The following is a 20,025-nucleotide window of genomic DNA, read 5'->3' on the forward strand; positions in this document are numbered from 1 at the left end:
ATGTTCACGTACGTCCACTCCCTTGCATCATCTCCAGGATGCGTGACAAGGGTTACATCTAGAAATCATGGCTAAGGCCCCAATATGCAACCCTCAGACTGATGCCAAACAATGCTGCCTATTCATATGGCAGGGTGATCGTTGAACAGACCTTTGGTCTCCTGAAGATTCAATGCTGTCACCTGGCTCCCTCGGGTGCAGTACTTCTGTACTTGATGACAGGATCTCCAAAACAAATATGATTTTCGGCATAATGTATGTCAAGGGTGAAGTGAGAATTTACAAGATGGGGAGATAGACCTGTCTCCTCCTCAGAGGAAGAAGGGGAGTCTGATGGAGAAGCTGAGGGAGTCAGCATTAACGATGAAGTTGCTGCAGAAGCCAGGGCAGTACAGGGATGAGGCAAACAGGTTTGAGAGAACCTGATAGCAGGTAGATTTGAATACACATCAACATATGAGGACAATTAGATCTATGACCTAATGATGGTGCAAAGCAGTTTTTGCTTTCAAGGAATTCTTCCTTTTTACTTTAAAATGTCAATATATTTTGTCTGCAATTAATTGTAAGTTAATTAGTTGCCTTAGCACTTACAACCTCCTGCTCCTAGTCAGAATATTAATACATGGAGTTATGACAGATTACATAATTGTGCACCTATAACTGAAGTATCAGTTTGCAAGGGATATTTGTCTATTACAGAGATGTAGAGAAGATAAACAATGCTAATTGACTCCTGAAACACCAACAAATAGCATAGCTTTCTGCGGTCCAGAGATTATGTTCCGCCTAGAAAGCAACAGAGAATGACAGACTGTATTCTTTACAATGCAACACATGTCACCTTGTATCAACACCTCTCATGATAGTCTGTAAGGGAAACATGAATAAGTAGAAGGCTTATTGAAATGGATCATACGACTGAGGTACAAAGATCTTTATTTCGATTAACAGAAGATTGAGATTTGTGCATCCAAAGTGACTCTAATGTTCTTTAATCTTTATTTTCCTACCAATTCATATTGCTGCCACTTCAGTAAAGACAGCTGAGCTTGAGGAAACCTGATGACTGGTTTGCTGGGCTTGTTCCAAATGACTGTGGTGGGTATTATCTCGAGATCTGGGGCTTGAAAGGCTTCAGACTGTTAGGTTGTGAGGTTTCCCACTCAACTACCCTGTGGAATTCACCACTCTCTGAGTGAAAACATTTTTCCTCAATTATGCCCTTTTGTTATTGACCCTTCAACCACAGGAACAGCTGCTTTCTATCCACCCAGTCCATATCCTACATAATCTTATACACGACAGTCAGGTCCCCTCTCAACCTTCTCTAAACAAAAGAAAACAGCCCAAGCTTACCCAACCTCTCTTCATAGCTAAACTACTCCATCCCAGGCAACATTCTGGTTAACCTCTTATGCAGCACCTCCAGTTTAATCACAGTGATACCAGTCAAAAGTGTATTTCTTTTTCTGCATTTTGATCCCTTTATTTTTTGACATTCAGGGACATCTAGGTTTAAATTCTATGTGCGCTAATGGCTCTTTTTAAATGGTAGCCCAGTGATCAGTTTCAGTTTTTCTGCCATCGTTTGCTTCTACATATTTAAGTCTAAGTCAGATCCATTCTTTCCCCATTGAAGTTGATTTTCTCTGGCTCATTATTCTTAGCCGGAATTGTTCCTTGTTATTTTCTATCGACAACTTAAATCATTGTCCCCTTAATGTTCCCTTCCTGACATTTAATTCATTTGGTTCACTTCATTCCCAATTTTAAGGTCAAGTATTGCTTCCTGTCATATTTGGCTGAAATATACCAATACAAAATGGCCAGGGGTGGCACAGTGGCCCAGTGGTTAGCACTGCTGCCTCACAGCACCGGAGGCTGTGTTCAATTCCAGCCTTAAGCAGCTATCTGTGTGGTGTTTGCACATTCTCCCCACATCTGCGTGGGTTTCCTCCAGGTACTGCAGTTCCCTCCCACAGTCCAAAGATGTGCAGGCTAGGTGGATTGGCCATGCTAAATTGCCTATGTTGTTCAAGGGTGTGTAGATTAGGTGGGTCTGGGTGGGATGCTCTGAGGATCAGTGTGGACTTGTTGGGCCAAAGGTCATGATTCCACATTTTAGGGATTCTAAAAAAAAATTACCGAACAAAACTTATTCCAATAAACTATAGGCATATCTGGTCAATAACTTTTGTATTAACATTGAGGATATTGGTGCTTTTGTTAATCAGCAATGGTGATTTACAGCTCAGAATAAATTTACTCTAAAAGATAACAAGATTAAATAACTGCTGAGTCCATTGTGACCGTATGTAGTCAAATTGTTTGCTGTGAAGATTGATTGAACTGCTTGTCACGGGTACATAGAACATAGAACAGTACAGCACAGAACAGGCCCTTCAGCCCACGATGTTGTGCCGACCATTGATCCTCATGTATGCACCCTCAAATTTCTGTGACCATATGCATGTCCAGCAGTCTCTTAAATGTCCCCAATGGCCTTGCTTCCACAACTGCTGCTGGCAACGCATTTGATGCTCTCACAACTCTCTGTGTAAAGAACCCGCCTCTGACATCCCCTCTATACTTTCCACCAACCAGCTTAAAACTATGACCCCTCGTGTTAGCCTTTTCTGCCCTGGGAAATAGTCTCTGGCTATCAACTCTATCTATGCCTCTCATTATCTGGTATACCTCAATTAGGTCCCCTCTCCTCCCCCTTTTCTCCAATGAAAAGAGTCCGAGCTCAGTCAACCTCTCTTCATAAGATAAGCCCTCCAGTCCAGGCAGCATCCTGGTAAACCTCCTCTGAACCCTCTCCAAAGCATCCAGATCTTTCCTATAATAGGGCGACCAGAACTGGACGCAGTATTCCAAGTACGGTCTAACCAAAGTTTTATAGAGCTGCAACAAGATCTCACGACTCTTAAACTCAATTCCCCTGTTAATGAAAGCCAAAACACCATATGCTTTCTTAACAACCCTGTCCACTTGGGTGGCCATTTTAAGGGATCTATGTATCTGCATGCCAAGATCCCTTTGTCCCTGAGCCTTTGTGTAGAGAAGTCCACAGGGTCACAAACCTCTGAATGAAGATATTTCTCCACACCTCAGTTTGAGATGGTCACCCCTGTTTTCTGAGGCTAACACCACTGCCCCCCAACTTTGTTCTGGAACCCCTGGCCAGGTGGAACATCATCCCTGTATCTAGTCTGTCCAGCACTGTTGGAGTTTCAATGAGATCCGCTCTCATACTTCACAACTTCGGAGAATATAGACCCAGCCAAAATAATCTCTCTCATAGGACAGTCCAGGGAATCAGCCTGGTGAATCTCAGCTGCACTCTTTCTAATGACAAGTCTATCTTTTCTCAGGTAGAGAAGCCAGAACTGCACACAAAACTTGAGGTGAGGTCTCATTGAGGCCCCATACAGGGACCACAAGACTTCCTCATTCCTATACTCAAACCCTCTTGTAATAAAAGGCAACATGTTGTATGCTTTCTGAATTGCTTGCTGCAGCCAGGTGCTTGTTTTCAATGGCCAACATACAAGGATACCCACATCCTTTTATACATTAGCCTTTCTCAATCTATCACTGTTTAAACAGTATTCTACCTTTATGTTTTTCCTACTAAGTGGTCACATTTATCCATGTTATGTTGCAATTCCCCTGTATCTGGCCACTCAGCCAACTTATCTAAAGATAAAACATTCCCTTAATTATTGCATATACTGAAATACAGCTGTATAGCACTGAATAATATTGAACATAATTCTATACCTACTGCAGTATGCTATAATGTTGACAAATGATTCTCTTTGATATGTATTTTTCTTCAAATCTATTTCCATGATTGCTGCAGACAAAGCTTCTTCATATAAGTAAATTTATACTTAATTTAGGATTGTCAGTCACGCATATTTCATCTGGAAGCTATATGAATACATAGAACCCTATTCTTTGCAGACACAAAAAGCACTTGAATGCCCTGAATCTCTTTCAACTCGACATAATAGATTACAGCATTTGCTGGTTCATTTTGTGGGCTATGCCCTGACTAATTAGTGTCAACCTGCCTGATATGAAATCTAAGCAAAGCCTGACAGTTAATTGTCAATATTCATTCATTGCTTAATTCTTCGTGGCAACACACTACCAGTCAGAGCCCAGCTGCTAACCAATCAGCACTCACCATTCAAACAAAATGAATGTTGGCTTTCCCATTTATTGGTATTCTACAAATTGTACTGATTACAAAATATGTATTTTTTCAACAATATATCAATTAATTTATTTGCAGACATTAATTGATTAATCAGATGAGATTTAAAGACTTGAGAACATAATTTATTCTTCAAAGAGTCTGAATTGTGCAAAACCAATGATAGAATGGTCCTTTTCTAAGAGTACTTCTTGCTTGTGGACAAAAACAATGGCCATGATTTTGAATTCCTGACATACTGGAAGTGAGTGCATCTGATAGCATGCAGCAAACCTGGAAGTAAGAGCAGTGCCTCTGTCAGTGATTTCTATTAGCTGTATACCATATGGCAAGTGGGAAGGTGAAGACCTAGTGGTATTATCGCTAGACTGTTCATCTAGAAACTCAGCTCTGGGAACCCGGGCTAAAATCCCACTATGGCAGATGGTGGAATTTGAATTCAATAAAATGTCTGGAATTAAGATGACTATGAAAGCATTGTCAAATGTTAGAAAGACCCATCTGGCTCATTGATTTCCTTCAAAGAAGGAAATCTGCCATCTTTATCTGGTCTGGCCTCCATGTAATGCCAAACCCACAGCAATGTGGTTGATTCTCAACTGCCCTCTGAAATGGCCTCGCAAGCCATTCAGTTATATAAATCACTACAAACGTTCAAAGAAATGAAACTGGACTGATCAACTGGCATTAATGAATCATTGACCTAGGCATGCAGAAAAGATAATGATGGAAGCAGCCAAGTCGACCCTGCAAAGCCGTTCTGATGAATAGCTTGAACTAATGCCAAAATTGGGAGAGTAGTCTCACAGACTAGTCAAGCAACAGCCTGTCATTGTTATTCTTATAGAACCTTACTAAGTTCCAGATACTACCATCACCATTCCTGGACATGTCCTATCACACCAGCAGGACAGAACAGCAGAAGTGGTGACACAGTGATGTACAGTCGGGAGGGAGTTGCTCTGGGAGTCCTCAACATTGCCTCCGATGCCCGTGAAGCCTTATAGCTTCGGGTTAAACATGGGCAAGGAAACCTTCTGCTGATTACCATGTACCGTTCTCTCTCAGCTGATGAATCAGGACTGGTCCATGTTGAATAGTCCATGGAAGAAGCACTGAGGGTGGCAAAATGCAAATGCATTCTGGGAGGAGGATTTTAATGTGCAACGCCAAAAGTGGCTCGGCAGCACTACTTTTAATCAAGCTGGTTAGGTATGCAGCAGATGGTGAGGGAACAAACAAGTGGGGAAAAAATATACTTGATCTCATCCTGACTACTCAGCCAGCTGCAGATGCATTTGTCCATCATGACATCAGTAAGAGTGAGCACTGCACAGTCTTTGTGGAGATGAAGTCCCATCTTTACATTGAGAATATTCTCCATCTTATTATGTGGCAGTATCACCTTGGGACAGACTTCAAACAGATCTAGCAGCCCAAGTCTAGGAATCCATGAGGCACTTGGGCCATTAATAACAGCAGAATAAACCTCATAGCTGGGCAAATACTCCGCTCAACCATTACCATCAAACCAGGGTATTAACCCTTTTTCAATGGACAGTGCAGGAGAGCAAAACAGAAACAGCATGAGACATATCTAAAAATGAAGTGTCAATCTCGCGAAGCTTTCAAACAGGACAACTTGCATGCAAAACAGTATCAGCAACTAGTGATAGACAGAGCTAAGCAATCACACAAAGAATGGATCAGGTCTAAACTCTGAGGTCCGACAACATCCAGTCATGAATGGTGGTGGATAATTGAACTCACTAGAAGTGGAGGCTCCACAAATATCCCCATCCACAATGATGGAAGAGCTGAACATATTAGTGCGAAAGGTATGGCTGAAACAGTTGCAGTAATCCTCAATTAGAAGTGCTGAGTGGATGATCCATCTTGGCCTCCTCCAGTGGTCCCCACCACCACAGTTACTAGTCTTCAGCCAATTTGATTCATTCCATGTGACAGCAAGCAACACTTGGAGGCACCAGATACTGTAAAGACTATGGGCTGAAAACATTCCAGCAATAGTACTGGAGACTTGTACTGCCCCTACCCAAGATAGTATGGTTATAGGACTGGCATCTGCCCGACAATGTGGAAGATTGCCTAGGTGTGTCTTGTACACATAAAGCATGATAAATTCAACTCGGCTGATTACTGACCCATCAGTCTACTCTCAATTGTCAGTAAAGTGATGGAAGGTGTTTTCAACAGTACTATCAAGCAGCACCTGCTCAGCAATAACCTGCTCAATGATGCCCAGCTTGGGCTCCGCCTGAGCTACTGAGCTTCTGACCTTATTGTAACCTTGGTTCAAACATGGATAAAAGAGCTGAACTCCAGATGTGCGGCGAGAGTGACAGCTCTTGACATCAAGGCCAAATTCGACTGAGTGTGACATCAAGCAGCCCTGGCAAAACTGGAATCAATGGGTATCAGGGAGCAAACTCTCCATCATTTTATAGAAAGATAATTGTGGCTGTTTGAGGTCAGTCATCTCAGCTCCAGAACAGTGGCATCACAGATAGCCGGGATGGTGAAGACGGCGACTGGCATGCTTGCCTTCATTGGTCAGAGCACCGACAGGACATTACATTGCATCTGCACAGGATGTTGGTGAGGCCACTTTTGGATTGCTGTGTACAGTTCTGGTTACTCTGCTATAGGAAAGGTATTATTAAATTGAAAAAGATGCAGAAAAGATTTATAAGGATGTTACCAGGACTGGAGGGTTTGAATTATAGAGAGGGGCTGGATTGGCTGGGGCTTTTTTCCCTGGAGTGTAGGAGCTTGAGGGGTGACATTAGACGTTTACAAGATCATGAGGTGAATAGCAAAGGACTTTTCCCTAGGGTAGGCAAATTAATTCACAGGGTATAATTTTATGGTGAGAGTGGAAAGATTTTAGAGAGAGTGGACGGGCAACTTTTTCATACATAAGGTGGCTCATGTATGAAACGAACTAGCAGAGGAAGTGATAGATGCAGATACAGTTACCACATTTAAAAGAAATTTTGACAGGTACATGAAGAAGAAAGGTTTAAACTGACATGTGCAAATACAGGGAAGATGGGACTGGATTATTTTAGGAAACCTGGTCAACATGGACAAGTTGGACTGAAGGGTCTGTTTCGATGCCGTAAGACTCTATGACTCTATGATTGTATGGTCTCTGCAGGAGTTTGCCTGGGTAGTGTCCTAGCCCCAACCACCATGAATTGCCTCAATCACCTTCCCTCCACCTGAAGTGGGGATGTTCGGCAATGATTGCACTGAGGATATGAAATTTGGATTGCAGCTCTATTTGACCACAAGGATCATTGGTTAGCACTTGTTTCAGAATATCTTCTTTGATCTTTGAGCATTTGTTCGCACAAGCCAGCAGCTCCTTCATGGCCTCCTAAGTCTTCATCTCCGATTTAAATTGCAACCACCACTTGCTGGGTTGATGGATGAACAGCTGCTGTTTTTATTCCCTTTAAGCTTGCCATTACTACATATTTTGTGTTTCTTACTGCATGAAAGAGAATGAATCTTTCTTTCACTCGCTGAATGGCTTATTTGACAACTATTGGAGAATTTATAAAATATGAATTTTGGGCTTGGGAAGGTACAATGCAATATTGGTTATTTACAAAACATCTGGGAAACTGGTTGTAACCCAACAATTATTTCATTTAGTTACAATGGATAATTCTGGGGCTAAGAGGACTCCTCAAGGAAATTGTCAGTTTAAATTTGTTAACAAGTGAAGACAAGCTTTATAAATCAGAATTTTCAAATTTAACTGTGGGTGCACAGGTTTCCTGGACTTCCTAGATCTCACTTGTGGAAAAAAAATGAGAAGAAATGACTGGTAAAATCCACCATAACTACTTAAATTACATGGCTGCTTCCTTGCCTAATTGAATATAAGGCTTTGCTCATAAAAATTGGTCTGTGAGTTTACTTTTGCTATTCTATATACATTGCAGATCACTTTAATGACACTTGTGATGACATTTACTATTTTATTTGTCTGACCTCCACTTTGTGTCTGTGATACATCAGATCAGCATAGGTACTGCTTACGCTAACTTAACTTGGACCACAGATGAAACTTATGAAGAAGAATAATGGAATATAATGACTATATGGATAGATAGACAGTATCTGAGGATAACTGTGATCAAGATTGTCATTTTGTGTTAAGACAAGGATGTGTGTGGTGGATGGACAATTGGAGATGTGAAGAAGTGCAGTGACAGATAGGTGGTATTTGCTAGTTCAGTTGGTGTGGTAGTGATATGAATGAGTAGGCTTGGGAAGGTAGAGTGGAGATGCTTCGCATAATATGAAGAAAGATATTGTTGAATATACCATTGTCTTCATTATTCCTGCTTTGTTTAGATTATTGAAGCACTTGTTTCTGGTACGGTGACAATATGCTTTTTCTGGTCATCTTCTGAGCAATTTCCTGCCTTGCCTTTCTGCTCTCAGTGGAAAACCAGAGGAATTATTTCACTGTCAGGCCTCACAGATCACAGCATCAGAACTCTGGAGACTTCAGCAAAGCAAGGTACAGACATGCCATGTTGGACTTCCTTAAGAGGGCAGGATTATTTCTTCTTGCAGATTATTCAAGTTTATTTCTCAACTGACTATTTTAACAGTTTTGAAAAATCTATTCTTAGCACAGCTCTCTTATGGGTTGCTTCTCCATTAAATTGTAAAAATAGGAATGACATGGGAGTAGATAAAACATTTATACACATTAAATAATTTGCATCTTTGATATTGTTGTTGGTTGATTAAATGTATGCTGTTGTTTAGTTCTGTGCTCTTTCCAGTGACTTTATATCCAGTAATTATAGCTTAGCAGCTGCATGATTTGAATAAACAAGGACGCTCACACTTGGATAAACTTAACTGGCTGGGGTTTTCAAGATACATTTAAATTAAATTATCCTAGTATTGGTGGTATATTTACTCAATCATTTTTCATTAGAAGATAACCAGATTATTCTCAGGGGTGAGGTGTTAGGTGATGCTATGAGATCACAAAGGATTATGAAGCTCATATTTTGAATTAGATTAATTAACCAGTGACCTTTGTATACTCCTTTTTAAAGAATCTATCAAAAATCATTTTAGTTTTCCTCTGGCTAGAGGTTAATGAACAGTTAGGTTTAATGGTGTATCATTCCAGCTTCTCCTTCATCGAATATAGTCAGCATCCATGTTCAGCAAACTCAAAGTAATGCCTTATTCTGGAGTGTTTCTATCAGCCACTCAATTCCACAAACCTTTAAAATCTTCTTTTCTTTTGATATCCTGACTTCAAATGCTGACGTTAAGCAAGTTGTCTCATTCTTCATTTTCTGTCAGATTGATAACTATTTTTACGTCTGTTAAAATCAGTAATTGCAAGAATTTTAAAATATTAATCTTTTATGAACACAGAAGAAAAATATTAGATACTAGAAATCTTAAATAAAAATATAAAATGCTGGAAATATTCAGCATGTTAGCTAGCATCTGTGGTTAACATTTCAGGGTCTAACGAATGTTCTAGTGAAAGGTCATCAACCTGAAATGTTAAGTCTGTTTCTCTCCATAGATGTTGCCTAATAAGACTGTTAGAAATACATTAGATCGCATTGAAAATCAGCCATTGGCAACTGTAGAATTTGTAGAAAATAGGCATGTACCCTATGATTGGTGCAACCTTTGATTAATCATTAGGTCTATTTCAATAAGAGTTTACACTTTTCTCCTGAGTAGTAACTACTTTGTCACTACTACAGGAAAATGAGTCCTTGTTGATAAATTGACAATTTATTTTCACAATTTAAACTCAAAATATTCTGAAGCATTTTACAGCTGTGTAAATATTTTTCTGGAATGTAGTTGAGTTCACTTGTTCAATGTTTGAACTGTAGTTATCTATAGTCTGTTGTCTTTGCTGTCCGCCATTAGCCAAGCCTGTAGATGTGGTTGCTGAGAAACTGGAAGTAAGGTGGAAGGAATAGACATTTTGAAGCAATGAACAAAACTTCTGTTCATTCAATAAACCTGGTGTGTGTCAAATCTGCTGAATTCTGAGACACAAATAGAAACATAGAAACATAGCAGATAGGAGCAGGAATAGGCCATTCGACCCCTGGAGCCTGCTCTGCCATTCAATATGATCATGGCTAATCATTGACTTCAATGTCCTAATCTCACCTTCACCCATATCCCTTGATCTCTTTAGCAAAATGAGTGATGTCTACCTCCTTGAATGCAAATGTTTTGGCCTCAACCACTTTCTACGATTACAGATTCCAGAGGCTCGCCGCACTCTGGCTGAAGAAGTTTCTCATCTCAGCCCTAGAAGTTTTATCCGTAATCCTTAACCTATTTTACCTGGTTCTGGACTCACTCACCATCAGAAACATCCTTTCTGCATGTAACCTGTCTGGTCCCATTAGAATGCTACAGTTTTCAAAGAGATTCCACCCACATTCTCTTAGCTCCACTGTATACAATCATAACCAACTCAGTTTCTCCTCATTTTAGTTCTGCCATCCCAGGAATCAAATTGGTAAACCTTTACTGCACTTCCACTATAGCAAGAAGATACTACCTCATCAGGAGACCAAAACTGCAAACACAATTCCAGGTGTGGCCTCACCAATGCCCCATATAATTGCAGCAAGCCATCTTTATTCCTGTACTCGAATCCTCTTGCTAGGAGAGTTAGTTTGCAGTTTGAATTCTTTGCTGCCTGCTGCACCTGCAATCTTACTTTCAGCATCAGGTAAATAAGCACACTCAAGTCTCATTGAACATCCCTCTCTCTTAATTCACCACATTTTAAATAATAATCCGCTTTCATATTTTTGGTACCAAACTGGATAACCTCACATTTATCCACATTATACTGGGGACGCAATTGCCTAGCAATATTATCTCTGGACTATTAATCCAGAGACTCAAATAATGTTTTGGGGACCTGGGTTCAAATCCTGCCACAGCAGATGGTGGAATTTGAATTCAGTAAAATATCTGGAATTAAAAATCTAATGATGACCATGATTCCATTGCCAGGAAAAACCCATCTGGTTCACTAATATCCTTTAGGAAAGGAAACTGCCATCCTTACTTGGTCTGGCCTACATGTGAATCGGACCCGCAGCAATATGGTTGACTCTGAAATGCCCTCTGGGCAGTTAAGGATGGGCAATAAATGCTGGTTAGTGATGCCCTGATCCCATGCATGAAAAAATATCATATTGCATCTACCATGCATTTGACTACTCATGCAGCCTGTCCCAGTCACAGCGCAAAATTCCTGCACTCTCAGAGCTCACCATTCCACTCAGCTTTATGACATCTACAAATTTTAACATATTACATTTAGCTCCTTCTTCTAAATTATTAACATATATTGTGGATGGTTGGTGTCCTAATACCAATGCTGTGGTACCTCACCAGTCAGCACCATTCAGAAAAGGACCCATTTTTTCCTACTCCTTATTTCCTGTCTGCTAACCAGTTTTACGCTGCTCCCAATCCCATGTGCTTTAAATTACACATTTATCCCTTATGTGAGACTTTATTGAAAGCCTTTTGAATATCCAAATAAAACCACATTCACAGATTCTCCTGATCAATCCTACATGCACATTCTCAAATAATTACGGTAGATTTGACAAGAATGATTTTCCATTTATAAATTTATGCTGACTGTGTCTGATTTTACCACTATTTTCTAAGTGCTCTGCTATGAAATTCTTGATAATGGATTTTAGGATCTACCCCATTACTGATATCAGTTTCAGTTTTAATTCCCTGTTTTCTTTCTACCTCCCCTTTTAAATACAGTACATTGTATTAGCCACCTTCCAATCAATAGGAACTATTCCAGAGTCTAAAGACTCTTGGAAGATGACCACCAATGCATTCATTAGTTCTAGGGCAATTTTCATAAGTACTCTGGGATGTATTTTTTCAGGCCTTGGAGATTTATTAGCTTTCAATCTCATCAATTCCTTCAAGATCAATTTTCTATAGTATAGATTTGCTCCAGTTCCTTCCTTTTCAGTAAACCTTCTGTTCTCCATCATTTCTGATACATTATTCATGGCCTCCATAGTGAGACAGAAGCGATGAATTTAGTTCATCAGCCATTTTTTGTTCCCTATTATAAATTCTCCCATTTCTGACTGTAAGGAACCTACATTAGTTTTTACCAATCTTTTTCTCTTTATGTATCTGTGGGAACTCGATTTTCCACTTAATAATAAATCTCTTTGTTTTCCTTTGCTGACTTCTAAAATGTTCCCATTCCTCAGGTTTTTTTTTGCCAATTTTTTTTTCTGCTTTCAACACTGTCTCTAACTTCACTTATGAGCTCAGGTTTGGCCATTGTTCTCTTTGCATTCTTGCTGCAGATAATAATAAACAATTTTTGTAGTTCATTCGTTCGCTCTTTGAATGTTTGCTGGAGCTTATCCACTGTCATTCCTTTCAGTAACATTTCTCAATCCATCACAGCCAAAATACAACTCAAACCATCGTAGTCTCCCTTACTAAGATTCAGGAACCTAGACTCAGAATCAACTACCTCACACTCCATCTTGTTGAAGAATACCATCATCTTATGCACACTTAACTTCAATGGATATCTCATAACCATATGATCAATTATTCCTTTAATCTCAACAACTGTCAATGAAGATGAAGAATCATTTAAGTTCACTGGTTCCAGCAGCTCTTTTCTTCACTGGAAGATCCAACATTGTCATCAAATCAACAGAGCTCAAGGTTCAATCCATGTTAGTTGCATTGCATATGGACATTGTCCAGGTAGCAGTGACCCACAAGAAGGCAAGATTTGTCCATTTTCTTGAAAAGAAGGCCAAGCTGCCCACAGATATCTACATTTGATCTGGCAATGAGTGCTCGTGAAAATTGCAATAATTGAATGATATATATTCTACCAGAGATGTCAGGCAAATAATGAGTCTGCAAAACAATTTATGACAGCACTCCAACAGTTGGCGACCCGGTATACATTTGGCACACTAATTAATAAATGACCTGATTCAGGACCAACTGATAGAAAATCTTCAATTCCATAAATTAAGGAATACCACTTTGGAGAAGGTGATGTAACGTTGGAAAAAACCATGATTTTGGCAATACGAACTGAATCGTCAATGCTTGAATTGAAGAAGTTACACTGAAATGCACCTCATACTCAGGTTGCAGGCATCGCTTGGATAACTAGCTCACATGTGAGGCTATGGACAAAGAGAACTCAACAGTCTCAACAACACATGTTTATCACAGAAAGCTAAGTGTGAAGCTGGATGAACACAGCAGGCTAAGCAGCATCTCAGGAGCACCAAAGCTGACGTTTCGGGCCTATATCCTTCATCAGAGAGGGGGATGGGGAGTGGATTCTGAAATAAATAGAGAGAGAGGGGGAGGCGGACTGAAGATGGAGAGAAAAGAAGATAGGTGGAGAGGAGAGTGTAGGTGGGGAGGTAGGAAGGGGATAGGTCAGTCCAGGGAGGAAGGACAGGTCAAGGAGGCGGGATGAGGTTAGTAGGTAGGAAATGGAGGTGCGGCTTGAGGTGGGAGGAGGGGATAGGTGAGAGGAAGAACAGGTTAGGGAGGCGGGGGCAAGCTGGGCTGGTTTTGAGATGCAGAGGGGGAAGGGGAGATTTTGAAGCTTGTGAAGTCTACATTGATACCATTGGGCTGCAGGGTTCCCAAGCGGAATATGAGTTGCTGTTCCTGCAACCTTCGCGTGGCATCATTGTGGCACTGCAGGAGGCCCAGAATGGACATGTCGTCTAAGCAATGGAAGGGGGAGTTAAAATGATTCGCGACTGGGAGGTGCAGTTGTTTATTGCGAATCGAGCAGAGGTGTTCTGCAAAGCGGTCCCCAAGCCTCCATTTGGTTTCCCCAATGTAGAGGAAGCCACACCGGGTACAGCAGATACAGTATACCACATTGGCAGATGTGCGGGTGAACATCTGCTTAATATGGAAAGTCATCTTGGGGCCTGGGATGGGGGTGAGGGAGGAGGTGTAGGGGCAAGTGTAGCACTTCCTGTGGTTGCAGGGGAAGGTGCCGGGTATGGTGGGGTTGGAGGGGAGTGTGGAGCGGACAAGGGAGTCGTAGAGAGAGTGGTCTCTCTGGAAGGCAGACAAGGGTGGGGATGGAGAAATATCTTGGGTGGTGGGGTCAGATTGTAGATGGCGGAAGTGTCGGACGATGATGCGTTGTATCCGGATAAAGAAACTACATCTGATATCTCCTCTATACCTTCCATCAGTCACCTTAAAATTATGCCCCTTCATGATAGTCATTTTCACCCTGGGAAAAAGTTTCTGGCTATCCACTTTATCTGTGCCTCTCATCATCTTGTACACCTCTATCAATTCACCCCTCATCCTTCTTCACTCCAATGAGAAAAGCCTTAGCTCCCTCAACCTTTCCTCATTAGACCTGCCTACCAGTCCAGGCAGCATCCTGGTAAAACTCCTCTGTGCCCTCTCTAAAGCTCTCACATCCTTCCTATAATGAGGTGATCAGAACTGAACACAATATCCCAAGGGTGGTCTAACCAGGGTTTTATAGAGCTGCAGTATAACCTCATGGCTCTTAAACATAATTCCTCTGCCAATGAAAGCCAACACACCATTTGCATTCTTAACAACCCTATCAACTTGGGTGGCAACTTTGAGGGATCTATGGACCTGGATCCCAAGATCCCTCTGTTCCTCCCCGCTGCCAAGAATCCTGCCATTAATCCTGTATTCTACATTCAAATTCGACCTTCCAAAATGAATCACTTCACACTTTTCTGGGTTGAATTCCATCTGCCACTTCTTTGCCCAGCTCTGCATCCTGTCAATGTCCCATTGCAACCTACAACAGCCCTCTACACTATCCACAACTCCACCAAACTTCATGCCACCGGCAAACTCACTAACCCACCCTTCCACTTCCTCATCCAAATCATTTATAAAGACCACAAAGAGCAGAGGCCCCAGAACAGATCCCTGTGGAACACCACTGGCCACCAAGCTCCAGGCTGAATACTTCCCATCTACTACCCCCCTCTGTCTTCTATTGGACAGTCAATTCTGTATGCAGATTGCCAAATTTCCCTGAATCCCATGCCTCCTTACTTTCAGAATGAGCCTACTGTGGGGAAACTAATCAAATGCCTTGCTAAAATCCATATTAACCACATCCACTGCTCTTTCTTCATCAATGTGTTTTGCCACATCCTTAAAGTATTCAATAAGGCTTGTGAGGTATGCCCTGTCCCTCTCAAAGCTGTGCTGACTATTTCTAATCAAACTGTGTTTTTCCAAATAATCATAAATACCAACTCTCAGAATCCTCTCTAATAATTTACCCACCATAAAAGTAAAACCAACTGGAATTCCCAGGATTACCCCTATTCCCTTTCTTGAACAAGGGAATAATATTGTCACCCTGCATTATTTTTGATGGCGTCCTTTTACCCATGTGATAGACATTCTTCCAGTTTAAAATAACTTGGTTGTGTTGGTTTTGACAATGATTGTAATTTGAGCTTAGAAGGTTCACATTCTTTGTCGCCAGAGGCAGAACCCTTGTGGAGAATAAAACTTCTCAAAGAGCTTGGCTTTAAAATTGAAGATCCCATCAAAGTACATATTAACATGATGGATGACACTGACAATTTACAACTGTGTCCTTCTTTATTTCTGGATTTGAAGAGATTAAGGTGTACTGCTCCGTTGCTCTGGTTGACAATTCATTTTCACCGGTTTAGCAAAATTTTGGATGGTTGCGTTGGCAATCCTTGCTAAAGTGTTGTGAGTTGAAGTGACTTGAAGGCAACATTTCATTAAGTGAATTAACTCAATCCCATGCATGGGGAACCAAATTATTGTGTGACTCAAAAACTTAGACTCTGTGTCAACATAAGGTGATCAACAAAGCAATCGCCCCAGATAAATATCCAACTTCTACAATCCAAGAACTAACAGCAACAGTTTTGACTTCAAATTTGCAATGGCGAATGCAATGGTGGTATCTGCAGGCGCTAATAGCAGAGAAAACCAGATATTTTGCAGCTTTCGTGGCGCATGATGGAATATTTTCATACCATCGAATGCTGTCAACGTGTTACTAAGCTCAGCACCAGGCACATTCCAGAAGATTGCATTTTCAGTTTTCTCAGACATTGAGAGAAGGGCTAGCCAACTCAACAAGGTCATTGTCTGTGTATAAGACAATATTGAACATGATCACAGTTAGCTGTAGTGCTGAAGACACTCGACAAGGAGAAATGCTTGTTTCTATGGTACAGATTGAAGGTAGTTGGATTAAAGCATACGTACAACATCAAAATCATTCATATGCTTCTGATCACATTTAAAGTATAAGAATTGGCATTTTACTTTACTACTACCAACTTTAATCACAACTGAATTCCCAAATAAGCAGAGTTTGTGAGACAAAAACAGATATTGCCGGAACAACTCAGCAGGTCAGGCAACATCTGTGGATGAAGAACCGAGTTAACATTTTAAACCCACTGACCCTGCTTCAGGAGTGACAGCAACTAGGAAAAAGTGATATTTATCTTGATGGTAGTGGATGGATAGTAAGGAAGAGTGAGTGGATTGATGGAGACAGAGAGCTCAGAGAGACGGGGGTACTGGGGTGGCAGTTAGATAGACAAAGGGATGACTGATAGTAAGCCAGGGGAGGAGAAAAGCTGATAATAGGGACCATAAGTAGGCGAAAATGGGTCAGCTGAGTTAAACACATACCTGGTCACAACAGGACCTGGAGTGTGTTGGGGATGGTGTAAAGCACATGGCAGAAGGTGCTCAGGTTCTAAAATTATTGAACTTAATGTTGAGCCCTGAAGGGTGCAGGTTCCCCAAGCAGAAAATAGGATGCTGTTCTGGCTCTTAATGTCCCTACCTCTGAGCCAGCAGACCCAAGTTCAAATCCCACCTGCTCCTGAGGTATGTAATAACATCTCTGAATAGGTTGATGAGAAAATATCTAACAGAGCTGAGCCTTGCTGGAGCACTGCAGTAGGCTTGAGACAGAAATTTTGGCATGTGAACACTATGGTTTTTGAAGTGGCAGGTAATTAGAATATCGTTGTGGGAAAATTTTGTGGGAGCCTCTTTGAAAACTAACATGCAAAGATGCTTAATGTGAGTGGACAATGGCATAGCAAACAGGATTTATTACATTAAAGGGGAAGATAGTGTTTCCGTCTGTTGTCATTTGGAAACGTATGTCACAACAGATGTGTCAGGAAATGAAACTGGAGCTGTACTCTTGCAGAACATCAAAGGAAATGATTAACCAATTGCTTAAATGCTGTGCCTGTTGTTGGAAACTGACTGCAAATGCTCTACAGGAGAGTGGGAAGTGCTAGCTTGCAACTATGTGAATATTGGTGCATGTATCTCTTGCAGATACCAATCACCAAGCTGAGTGCATTGTTAGCTGTATCAGGATTTCACCATTGTCCTCATCACCCATTGGTAATGCATGGTGGGAGGTCTTAAATCCACCTCAGCTGGAACAGGGATCAAATTCTGTTCAGTTTGCATCAATCTGATCACCTCCCAGAATCTAGGAAACTGTGCCAACTGAATCAACACCCAGTCTTATCTCTCTCACACTTACTACCTGCCATTAGGATTTATAACTCAATGCTTAACTTGTTTGGCTGTGTTATGAACCTTCCTTGGCCATCAAGGCCTGAAGTGAGACTTGAATCCAGACTACACACAGTTCCATAAAACATCCCTCATGTAAAACAGATAGAAAATTTTGTATGATTGATGGAGTCCGAATACTTAACCTCAAGCGATTAAAGTAAAATGTGTTTTAGCAGTTATAATGTGCTACTAAGTCATGTTTACATTTTACAGGAGTTTTACTTCAAGTGTGGAAAACATCCTACCTCTGACAGTGACACATCTGTTGTTTTGAACTTAATTGCTCCAAACAGACAAAACATCCCATGTATAGCCTGTACTGACACTGTGTAAGTATAATACTTACTTAACTGTATTCCTGATGATGAAGGATTTTGATGATATGAGTAAAGTAAATGACAGAACAATATCTCAGGGAAAACTGTTCTTTATTTTCTTTACCTTCAAAGTAAAATTCCCTCTGTTGATCTTAGAACAGTATTGTTTGCCTTGAAGAAAATGTTTTGCATGTGGATTTGTTTTAAAAACAAAAGAATAACAATCTCCTTTCTAAATCTCTATTTAAGTGCTTATTTCTCAGCCTGTTTTCCCTGTTCCTCCATTTCTCAGTTACTGATCTTGATGCACTACAGTGATTTTGTTTCAACTGCTGAAAATAATATTCTAAATAATGAAATTAAACAGTGGCTCCTAAAATAGCTACAATTACTTAACTTACATCAATTTCTATTTATATTATGATAAATGTAAAATGGAATGCAACATTCTAAGGTGCTTCATGAGACCCTTATTAAGCAAAGTATGACACTGAACTACATTAGGAGAAGTTAGCCAGGATTTTTCAATTCCTGGGAGTTGCGGTTTTGGGAAAACTGCAGAGACCCGATTCAGATCGGATACCTGACACTTTGCCACCATAAAGAGTGTAACCACAATTGGGACAAGATGCAGGGAGGTTGCCTACCACAGTGAAGTGGGCAGCTCATATACACTGTAAAGGTCAAATTTGGAGCCACTTCATGCTGAAGGTCAATTAACCACCCACAATGTACAGAGGCTGTCAACTAAGATACAGCCAGTTGGCATCAACTCAAGAGGGTAGGTCTCACAGGCCAAAGGATGAGCTGTAAATAATAAAAAGTACATCCATAGCCCTAATTACCTGCCATCAATTGGCACAAGGGCTTTTAATTTAAAAAATATTGGCAAAGCTCCCAAAGCCTCCTACATTTGTCAGCAATGATGAGCTCACCTAGTAAAGTTGCTGAGGCATCAGTGCTGTTGGTCCTGTGGTTTGGCTCACATCACCAGGAGCATCAGTAGCATCCTTCAATGGAAGGTATACCACAGGTAGCTGATTAGGAGGCCATCTCTGGTAAAATTATTGGACATGTCTCAATGAGAGTAAATGGGGTTTAACTTCTTTTCTATGCTGACATCAGGGTCATAACCTGGTAATATGTAGCCAAAAATATGATCAAAAATCTTGCTCAAGTAAGTAAATCTTAAGGAGTGTTTTGAAAGAAGAAAGTAAGGTAGAGATGCAGAAAGACATAATCCCAGAGTTTAGGGTCTAAGCAACTGAAAGTGCAACAACTGATGGCGATGCAGTTAAAATTGGGTATGCACAGGAATGACCTCCTTCTATTCCATAATGACTCCATGATTCTATGACAGTGCCTTTTATTCACTAATTGGTGTAATTAGCATTTTGATATTTAGAAGATGCCTTGTTATTCAGTTAGACAATTATACTGTTTTTCAATAGATATATTCAGCGTTGCTGATAATGGATTTCCTGAATGGTAATGAAAATTATCACACTGCAGAAGGAAAACTGGAATGATGGACTGCATTGTGACTTCAAAAAGCAATTTCATTTCAGAACAAATTTCACACATTCTTCATGTGGTGACAATCATTTTAGACTGAACATTTTATCCTTGCCAGGGAAGAGAACGGAAGATATTCCACTGCAGTGACTATTATGTGCTGATTGAATTGTACTCCTGGTAATACAAATTTGGTTCTAGACATTGGAATGAGAAATAATGAATCTGAAT

The 20,025-nt window shown here is 40.6% G+C and overlaps 1 protein-coding gene across 8 annotated transcripts in view; it reads left to right on the forward strand.

Moving 5' to 3' along the window:
* prkn (parkin RBR E3 ubiquitin protein ligase) overlaps nt 1–20,025 on the forward strand; it is a 977,400-nt gene that overhangs the window by 509,060 nt on the left and 448,315 nt on the right. For all 8 annotated transcript variants that reach the window (XM_059648413.1, XM_059648412.1, XM_048535676.2 and 5 more), the window contains one exon: nt 18,176–18,291. In XM_059648413.1, the coding sequence (XP_059504396.1) occupies nt 18,176–18,291 (116 nt within the window). The remainder of the gene's footprint in view (nt 1–18,175; nt 18,292–20,025) is intronic.

This window comes from Stegostoma tigrinum, chromosome 9 (genome assembly GCF_030684315.1).
Source record: "Stegostoma tigrinum isolate sSteTig4 chromosome 9, sSteTig4.hap1, whole genome shotgun sequence".
In the NCBI taxonomy this organism is placed as follows: Eukaryota; Metazoa; Chordata; class Chondrichthyes; order Orectolobiformes; family Stegostomatidae; genus Stegostoma; species Stegostoma tigrinum.